The sequence below is a fragment of the Mixophyes fleayi genome, chromosome 8 (assembly GCF_038048845.1).
Source record: "Mixophyes fleayi isolate aMixFle1 chromosome 8, aMixFle1.hap1, whole genome shotgun sequence".
Taxonomy (NCBI): Eukaryota; Metazoa; Chordata; class Amphibia; order Anura; family Limnodynastidae; genus Mixophyes; species Mixophyes fleayi.
In genome coordinates, this window is record NC_134409.1 from 114,462,399 (window position 1) to 114,473,210 (window position 10,812).

At 39.6% G+C, this 10,812-nt stretch overlaps 1 protein-coding gene across 1 annotated transcript in view; it reads left to right on the plus strand.

The window, feature by feature from the left end:
• SELENOK (selenoprotein K) overlaps positions 1–7,185 on the plus strand; it is a 10,122-nt gene extending 2,937 nt beyond the window's left edge. The window contains exons 2-5 of the mRNA XM_075183250.1: positions 763–853; positions 3,555–3,638; positions 5,604–5,693; positions 6,463–7,185. Coding sequence (XP_075039351.1) covers positions 763–853; positions 3,555–3,638; positions 5,604–5,693; positions 6,463–6,466 — 269 coding nt within the window. The 3' untranslated portion in view covers positions 6,467–7,185. The remainder of the gene's footprint in view (positions 1–762; positions 854–3,554; positions 3,639–5,603; positions 5,694–6,462) is intronic.
• The last annotated feature ends 3,627 nt before the right edge of the window (positions 7,186–10,812 follow it).

A 10,812-nucleotide genomic window follows, 5' to 3' on the forward strand; every position in this document is an offset into this window, starting at 1 on the left:
GTGGTGACAGTGTGCTTCTATATCTATCTATATTCTCGTGTGTGTGTGTGTGTATATATAGTGGTGACAGTGTGCTTCTATATCTATCTATATTCTCGTGTGTGTGTATATATAGTGGTGACAGTGTGCTTCTATATCTATCTATATTCTCGTGTGTGTATATATAGTGGTGACAGTGTGCTTCTATATCTATCTATATTATAGTGTGCATATATAGTGGTGACAGTGTCTCTCTATATTCCAGCGTATATATAGTGGCGACAGTGTCTCTCTATATTCCAGTGTATATATAGTGGTGACAGGGTGCTTCTATTTCTCTCTAATAATATGCAAAAGGTGTCAGTCCTCAGACTCCCAGATGTAGTTAGTTCTTTTCTAATATGGGTTTTTTTGGTGACAAGGTCACTATAGCTATGTATCTATTATTAATGCTGACAGTGTATTATGAATTATATAACTTTTTTTTTTATCTGAGCTTCAATTTTTGTGTTGCATAGTTAAGGAACTTTGCAAAAGATACAGGTCCAAGTTTAACCATTTATACATTCTGATTATGGTGATTTAGTGAAAGGCAAACAAATACCCCAACATGGCAGGTGCCAGTTTAGATTCACAGGAGGGAAAAATTCATCTCATAGTCCACCCCCAAAATGTCATCCCATATTCAACATGTGGTGTAACTGGTGACTGGTTTAACTTTGTCAATGTAATTAATTTCTTTTGTGGAGGATAAAAACATTGTTCTGTGTTACTTCTGTTTAGGACAAGTATTGGATGGCCAGAGGAGATCTCCATGGAGACTTTCCATTATCACAGACTTGTTTTGGGGCTTTACGGACTTTGTTGTTATGTTGTAAGTATCAATACTCATTTATGCATATAAATGTTTACGTCTAGTACATGCATCTTCCTCTTTGGAAGTTCCTTCCACCTGTAGGAAGGGTGGGGTTACCAATCGCCATCATAAGTATTGTCACTAAAACCTGAGTAACAGTGGAGTCCTTACCCTGATGGAGCATAGCCACCCCCATCCTTACAGGAGCTGGGCTCATTGACACTGCTTCTCTGACATGCTTTCCGCCACTTGAACGTTCTTCACTCTCCCAGAGTTCCAGTGAATCCTGAGTATTGATGGGGTACTTGGGAGGTATTTGCAATGGGGTAAGTTCTATAGGTGAACATCAATAGATAAATCTTCGAGATCTTGCACATCACAATGAGTATTTCTTTAATAGTAAGCTGACAAAGTGTCCCATTTCCATTGCAAAAAGCAAATATTAGTTTGTAGTGAATAAACCACTGCTAAGATGTTTCATAAAATTCAAATAGAAAAGTAGGAGATCTCCCTTTCATTGCTAAATGTTTGAATTCACCAGCTGGTATAGAACTTTTTTCATAGGTGACTGCAAGCCAGTCACATAGATTTCAAATGTTTTATTATTGAGTTCACAGTCCTTCCTCTCCTTCACCATTTCAGAGTGACACAACATGGAGTCTCTACTCCCTCAATCAGCTCTTTTAGATATGTATTCTGCTTTGAGGATGTTTTTTAGCGGGTTTACTTTTGTTTTATGCCACTAATTTTCTATTTATCTATCTAGAATATGTCTAAATTGTCTTTTTTGAGGAAAGTTTTACGACCCCAATATTGCAATACCATTGATTTATATTATACAATCGGGGTCTTCTTTGTGAATAGAACTGTTTCTGGTATCTCCTATGGATGACTGTATGGGTCCCGATTATTTGTTAAGCTGATCTGTTGCTATTGGCCATGTGATAAGTCAGCTGGTAACCACGAGAGTGACATCTCTTGTATTCTGAGACCTGCAGTCATATCAGTTTGTTGCTAAGGGGTAACATACATTATGTACATATGTTTTTCCAAGTGCAAGAACAGACTTTTTTTTTGATAGTGTTATCTTGTGGCGTTTATAAAACCCCTAGATATGTGGATCACACAATAGAACTCGCTAGCACATTGTAGCTTGTGTGACAGTAGACTGTAGAATAAAGCGGACCTTACTTAAACTTGCACAACATAAAGGGACAAACAGCATATGTGGACAGCTTGTGTCCATGTATCTTGCACTTACAGTCACTTGTGCTTGGATGAGGGGCAGTAACGTAGCAGTATGCAGATGCAAGTTAATAGAGCCCATGTGAGATTTGTCTTATTTTGAATTGCACTGTTTTTGAAATATATGTGCATTTTACACCCACATAAACCGGCTTCAGGTCTAGGAGTTGATTTTTGCTCATTTCTTTACAAGTAGCTGCATCATATTACCCCTTGCCCCACCCCCAGGCACAAACCCTTGACTTGATATTGGTCTGACCAAAAAATTGGAAGAAATCGTGCCCACCATCTTTATCCACACTTAAAATCAATTTGGCATAATACGTTTACGGAAGTATGGGATCCTTGGCTGTCTGCAGAGAACCTGGCATCCAGACTCTCGTTGAGTTCTGTGACGGCACTTCCCTTATATACCCTGCACCTAGTGACACCTTCTTAAGTCCGCTACTCTGAGTTGTAGGATGCTGCTCTCCTCTCCCTGTTAGTCCTGTACTGTCACCCCCCCCCACACATACACGCACATTTAACTTCCATCCCCTCTACTCCCTAATTCTCTTTTTAGCCCTGAAAATGTTGTCATACTTTTGCTTATCTTGGTTCACTGCTGATGCTCTTTGTTATGCCTTTCCATGTTTGAATTGGTTCTACTTTACCTCGATTTTGATGTTTTCTGTTTTATTGTTCAATTACACTGTTACATGGACTTGTAATCCTCTTCGCCAACCAAAATAAAGAATTCTAGCAAAATATGGGGGCATCATTTCTAAATCAAACCATTGTGTTCAAGTGTGTGTCAGGTAACAAAGGACAGTAAATGTTTTTCACACATCACCTCAGCATCCATCCCCATTAATTTCTCTCTCCTGCTCCCAGCTCACTATAGAGAGATGTGTTTGCTCCCCTGCACCTGCATGCTTTCCCCCCCCCCTCTACCTCTCCCAGTCGCTGCTAGCTTCACCCCCCCCCCCCTCTACCTCTCCCAGTCGCTGCTGTTCCCCCCCCCCCCCCCCCTTCCGCCCCCACACCTCTATAACCCTCTACATCAGCTGCACTTGCTGGCCCCTTTGATTAGCTCTGAGAGCGTGGCCAGCAGTGTTATATCCAGGGAAATTGTCCAATATAGCTGGTAGCTGAAAGAGAGCTGCAGAGATGTATGAAATTTAAAAAACAAAATGTGTACAATTTAGAATATTTTGCTACTCTGTTCACATTTATACAGGAAACAAACGCTGTTTAAAATACAAAGAACCGAGAAGAGATAAGCCCTTTTAAAGATAGTTTATTTTTTATATGGATTTGGTTTCTGCCACAGATTAACTTGAAGTTATTTTCCAAAATGACAAACGGCAGTACAGGAAAGGACCAGATAAAGTGTTAGAGTAAAACTCCTATAAATGACCTAGCAGCATCAACATCAGCAACTCTACAGCTGGTTTCATTATTATTTTCTGACAGATGTTTGTTTTGTTTGCAGCTTTCAGAGTATGATTCAGCCTGATGTATCAAGACGGGGAAATGCAAACTCTTTATCCAGCTCACGATTTTCAGACAGGAGAGGGTATTGTTTTATTTGTCTTTATGTCAATATTGGTGGTGTAACAGGTGCTGAATATGTAACAATAACATAAGTGTGTAGCATCAAATCAGTGGACTTATATGGAATACAAGTTAACCCGTGCATGATACTCATGCATTCTAGTCAAATCAAGCTACTTAAGCTCTTAAAAAGGTTCTTGTCATACATTTGGGGCTAGCCCAGGCCTCTCAGGGGAAGAGCGTTACTTCCCGATGCAAGCGCCCTTTTTAACGTGGTTTTGTCCACGTCACCACCTCATCATTCTTCTCCATCACCTCATCCTTCATCTTCATCGCCACATCTATCCAGACACAGGGATCTCTCTCAGCGGTCCTGAGTATCACACTCCTCTCGCTCTGTCACCCCCCCAACCACTCCCCACTGTCACCCCCGGCAACCACCAACCACTCCCAACTGTCACTTCTTCAAGATATATATATATATATATATATTTTTAAAAATCTTTATAAACACTTTTAACAATTAACTAATTAAAAACATCTTACTATACCAAATTTCAGCCCTTTCTGAGTTCTTTTTTTTCCACACACACTAAGAATTTAGTAGGTCAGTGTATAACTCCGCCCAGCAGGTGGCGCTGCAGATTGTTGTTTTTTTTTACACAGACTAACACACACCATTAGGCTTATATATATTAGATTTTAGAAGCAGCTGTTGTCTGCACACATGAAGCAGCCAATTTGTGGTTAGAGAATATACCCCAGTAACCTTAGTTTTCATTAGGAACCGGTGAACTTTGTGTCCTTATGCCCTAAGGATTGCGCTGGTTTCTAGTGAAGAGAGATACTACATTCTTATGGTTTTTGCTCATCACAAAAAAACGTTGCTTCCAAAGTGTGTAGTGTGCACTTTAAGTATTGCTTTGTAAGACAGTTTCTGTATTGTAATATGGCTGTTCCTTTAACTTAAGCTGGGTACACACTACACTGATTATTGGGCCAATCAGGCGACTGATTGGCCAGATATCTGTGAGGTGTGTATACTTACCCAATGATCCAAAGTCGTCCCAAATGCCGCTCATCGCTTCATCTGGTTGGTCGTACTGTTTTGATTTTTGTCGTTCAGCAGCTAGTGAACTGTCAGCAGCTGCTGACAGTTCAGTGTAAATTTGCACTATCTGCATCCTGAGTGAAGGAGAACTGAGATAGTGATCAAGCACACGGTCAGCATTACAGATAGTGAGAAATGCCAGCTGTTTCATTCATTCATTCTGCAGCATAAGTCATTGATGTGCGCTTCACTAGGTTTAGCTAAATAAACAGAGTAGTCTTTAAGGGCAGAGCTGACACTGCAGGACATTTGCATGCTTCAGTTCCTCGCCATAACATCTTCCAGGCTGAGGATGACAGGCTGCAAATCTAAAGGTAAATCGTGTGTAGTGTGTACACATGAATCGGCATGCTGATCGTGACTTTTTTTTTTTTGTCTGTCGTTAATAAATCTCTAATCGTTAGCATTTCATGTAGTGTGTACTCAGCTTTAGATCTATCCATCTTGTTAACTTTCTCCCTCCTATAATAATGACCTATCATTCATGTTTAAAGGGAACTATCCTCTAACAGGTTTCTTTTTATGTGGCTTCTTATTAGGAAGAAAGAAAAAAATAAACAAAAAAAAACCAAAACTTTTCAATGTTTTGTTTTCTGTTTTTTGTTGTTTGTTTGTTTTTTTTCCCCCTCCCTCTCAAAAATACATTTTAATATTCACTGCTGGATCACTCTTGAAAAGCAAGCTATTGGACCTATTGACTTATGTCAGTAGATGCAAGTCCACCGATTTGATATTGTAACTGTCCATTCCCTCATGTCGCCACTGCACAGAGCAGCAACGGAAACCTGTTTGTAAAATGACGTTATTACATCATCTTGTTATATTTGTCGTCTTGTCTCTGCGAATCAGGCCATGACTTTGTTGTTTACTTTGCAGTCCACCGGGGAATCCACCTCGTAGAATGGGACGAATAAATCATGGTTCCGGCCCCAGCCCCCCACCAATGGCTGGAGGTGGATGAGGAAGGTATAGTGCCTTAATGCAGTGATGTGACTTGTATATGTATCGCTGAACAAACACTCAAATAATCTGTATGGTTCCCAAACACATCTGTACAAACCTTGCCACAGATATTTGTATTGGTGTATACTTTTGAGATGTGTTTTACTTTTGGGCTTGCCTGATGTCTATCATTTCTATGTACTCCATAAATCACATGACTTTTTCAAAGAATTCCATATTGGAATGCAGAACTTTCATTGATGGCTAAGATGTCAGGTTCACATTCTGCAGGCAGCATATACCGATGATATATGTAAACATATGTTTATATTGATTTCTTAATATAGTTACCAATACCAAGAATGAGCCTAACATTTATTTCAAATACTGTATTAAGTTCTATAAACTGGTCTGGACAAGGTAACTCTTCATAGTAAGTTTACTATTAGGATATGTCTGTAGCTAGTATATTGCCCCCAAAGCCCTTTTATGACTGTTTGCCTCCATGGAATAGAGAAACACATCATCATCATCATCAATTTATATAGCGCCACAAATTCTGCTGTGCTGAACAGAGAACTCACTCACATCAGTCCCTGCTCCATTGGAACTTACAGTCTAAATTTCCTAACATACATACACACACAGAGAGACTAAGGTCGATTTGATAGCTGCCAATTAACCTACTAGTATGTACACCCATGGGTTCTTCAGTTTGTGATGTTGCAAGAGTTTTAGATACAAGAAATAATTGATGTTAGATGTTGTGCAAGTAATTCTTTTTATGTTGCAGGTAAACGCCTGTTCAGGAAAGCAGGCAATAGGAGAGGAACAAGCGCCAGTTGAAGGAGAAGGAGAGAGCGCACTCTACTGGTCATGTTTTTCTCCATTAGTGCAATGCTCTGCAGCCATGCAGACGTATGATGTTGTGCCGGAAACTCCTTGTCCAGGATCCGGCACCAACTGATTTAGCATATGTAAAACTGTAAATGTCCTTCTTTTGTAGTATGTCTTCTTTGAATGTCCTATCGAACATCGGTGGAATATAAGCATAATGTATTCTTGATGGTGACACTGCAATCTGTCAACAGCAGGTCCCCGATTTGCATGTCATTTCAATATTTTTACAGGCAACTGCTCTTTGTATTTGCTTTTCCAGAAACATAAAACCGATTCGCCAACAGAGACTGTTTTAGTAATGAGCTGTCACTTTTCTGGAAGTATACCGGTTATGTATAAGTGATTTCTGCTCATGTTTTGTACGTGATTTTGCTAGAGATTAAAATCAAAACATGCATCATATATTTATATTAATGTACATATTTTATTCTGAAACATCTCGCATTACTTCATCCCATGCCAGATACATGAAAAGCTGTGTTAGTATTTTTTTTGCAATGTTTTCAGCTCTTGTATTTGAACATATCCTGCTTTTCCTTTGTAATCACACAAAGTAGGTTCCTGTCACATGTTCATAACATTTTTTTAATCTGTAAATAAAGGAATATTTGTGAAACAGTGAGTGTTGCTTTTAATTAGGTAATTTTAACAGACGGTGGTGTTTTTCCCTAAGGAATAGTGTAATAGTAGGAAAATGGAAGAGTTGTTGGGATGCGTTCATCAAACAATCCCAGAACACCGTTTTAAATGTAGAGGAAGAGATATAGTCATTGGGTGATTGTCAGCACTTACTCCCATATCCAGGGATCCAAGGAAGAAAGTGTTAGTAGGAACGAAGCACTTGGTGAATCTTGGAGACATTGAGTGTCTTGGATGGAAGATCATTTTACGGTATGAAGTACAGAACATTCAAGCTTAAACAAGTTATGGGACCCGAATTGGCGTTTTGGCAGCTTTAGTGCTTGCACGGCACATTCATGAAATAGCCAAGGATGTAAATGAGACCAATTTTCTAAAGTGACCCTGGTGGATGGAGACATTTTAGTCATTTGGGTGAAGACAGAGTAATGTGGGACTTGTGCACTGCAGACGTATTGTAAGTGTGCAAGCTGATGGTGAAACATATTTCTAGCTTATTATAAAGCCAGTAGTCTGGCTATAGTACTTCCAAATGTAGCTTGTTCGCTTGGTAAGCCCTCCTGACCAGTGACTATACACTGGTGTTGCAACTGCATTTTGTAACCATCGGTTTCATCTATGTTACTGTGTTTTTATTCCTTTCCTATTACAATTATTAGTTTATAAAGTGACATACTGGCACACCTTGTTCAGTGAAGTCACAGAGGAGGGGAATTTGGGCAGTGGAAATTCTTTTTTTTTTTTTTTTCTTTTGTTATCCATGAAATTATATTGCAAATTGTCAAATTTGGGAGTGATCAGCCTGCTAATGAGAAGCAGCTTAATTCTAGCCCCCCCCAGCCCTCAGATTTCACCAGAGATTGTAAGTCTAGTTCTGCATTTTCCATGTTTATTTCTTCTTGATTTTTGGATTTAATTTTTTTTTTTTTTTTTTACTATTTATTTTGAAAAATAGCAAACAAGAGCACAAAAGAATCAACAATTAGTACATTTGCAGGGCAAGAAACAAAAACAAAGAACAGTACATGTCATGGGCATATATCATTGAAACTGAGAATATTTGAGTAGCAAATATACAAAATAGCCAAAGTTTGTCAATAAACAGACAGGTAAGTATACAATTGTTACCCAGAAAGCTCAAGAAGCTATAACATTTTATAACAATATAATGTGGGGGGGGGGAGGGGGAGGGAGGACACTGGTCGCCACCGAGACTGAGAGAAAAAGAGAACACTCTTCCCGCTTTCCATACAATTCCTTACTCTTATTTTTCCTTTCCTAAGAAGAGAAACAGATAAATAAAAGAGGGGCAATAAAAGCTTCAGAGGAGATTATTACTTAAATTCTCTGGAAAGGGAAACAGCATTGAGAATCAAGAGTCAGGCCACCTATGAGGAAGGAGTTGGTACAAGAGGTATGGGGTTTATAGATAAAGCCACGGAGCCCAAATCTGGTGGAATTTTTTGTATGTATTTTTATAACCGTTTTATGATCAATAACCGTTGCAACTATTATCATATTAAATCCCACTGTCTTTGTGTTATAAATCCGTGTTACTTCTTGGTCAGTTTCCACTGACTGCTTCTCTTTAGTAGAGTCCTATGAACTGCATACTGAAACGATTTTTTTTTTTTTTTTCCTGACGTTCCTTCATTTCAGGTGGTACAGCACCCACAAATTTCTTTTTTTTTTTTTTCTTTTTTGTTCAACACTTTAAAATGGCGACGGAAGGGGGGTGTGAGACCCAATAAGAAGCTGCAATGCCAGTGATTAATTTCTTATTGGTCCATGCAGTCACACATACAGCCCATGAGTTTTGACTGGAACTGTGACATGAAGCTCTGGGCCTTAGGTGACGGGCACCCTGGGTAACGTGACTGGGAGTGACACCTGAAAGGATCTAAGTGTCATAGTCTGGTCTGTTATAACACGTAATGTATGCAATTTGGTTTACGGTCTGTTTTGATTGCAGTTTATAATACAGGCAGTATCTAAAGACTTCCTGAGAGTTTCAGCTCCTACACTAAATGCTTGTGATGGCAGTGTTTTGTTTTCATTATAGTGTTAGAGAGATTTGTTGGGGTTTTTGTCATATTTACAGACTGGGTGGTTTTCTTTTGACTAACCCTTTCTTACCCACATGTCATGTGCTGGTGACTTTTGTGACTATTCTTTTCTAAACACCAATGGCTAGATTTACTAAGCTGTGGGTTTGAAAAAGTGGGGATGTTGCCTATAGCAACCAATCAGATTCTAGCTGTCATTTTGTAGAAAGCACTATATAAATGAAAGCTAGAATCTGATTGGTTGCTATAGGCAACATCCCCACTTTTCCAAACCCGCAGCTTAGTAAATCTACCCCAAGTCATTTTAGGGCATTTATGAAAAGCTGTGCAAAATATGCCAGTAAGGCTGGGTGTGCAGAAAGTTTCTATGCTTCTGTCGAATGGAGTGGGGCTAAAATTCAAAGGGGGAGTAGATTGAAGGCGGGACTTGAGTCAAGTAGTACTTGAGAACTGGGGCTAATTTGCAGACATTAACTTCCTCCAGCAATAGGACAAACCTATCTTTCCTCACCAGGTCAATTTTTCTTCTACTATCCCTTTCATCAGGACTCAATATATCTCGCCCTGCTCTTTTTAACTAGGGCCCCAGCCTCTCTCAGGTTGAAACCCCCAGCATAAAGGTGACTTGTAATTCCCCGGTGGAGCCTTGTGACCAGGTACATGGTGCAGATGCAGAACTATATGACATAAGGTAAAAGGCATAGTAAGTCATTACTTACTGTAAAAGAACTAGTGGACACCAGTGTATTCATTTAAGATGTTCATATCCAAAACCAACCAGTGACTCACGCTGCCACTGCAGTGTACACCCCTTATTTAAATCCTGTACAGTAGATCTGTTTTTGAATCATTTTTGTATAACTTGTGACAGCTTTCTAACATACTCCAAACTACATGGGGATGTTGCTGCCTAATCCACATTTGTGATTTTACTGCTTGTGGCTGGATCCCCCTCAATTTCTTCCGTGCCACATGTGTTTGAAGATAGCTGCCGCAGCATCAGATCAGTTAATGCCTGATGCTGCGGCGCCAAATATGGAAACCCCAACACTAGGTGCCGGAGGATGTCTATTAATTTAAATGTATGTTAATGTATGGGCACTGTGGAGCAAGTTAGTAACTGCTGAACGGCGTTGAAAGGGTTTAGTCCCATTGTCCTGTCAATGTATTTATTTTAATTTTGTTCACGTATTGATTTATGACTTAGTGGGGCATATTCAATTAGGGTTCCGGTTCGCGGGATCGCGCCGGAACGGGCCGCAAATTTAATCCACGTTACCGCAATAACGTGGATTTTCGTTCGCAGCCCATATGGTTGCGTACGAAAATCCACGTTATTGCGGTACCGTAATACCGGCAATAAAGCGCACTTTTTGCTGTAACGCGCGTTACTGCGAACCGGAACCCTTATTGAATATGCCCCACTATGTCATTTTTGAGGCTACTTTGTTCTGTAACTTTTCTAAAGAAAGGAAATCCCAAGCTAAGTAAGCCTTTCCTTTTGTGAGTGACCAACACATCCTTTTTTTTTTTTTTAG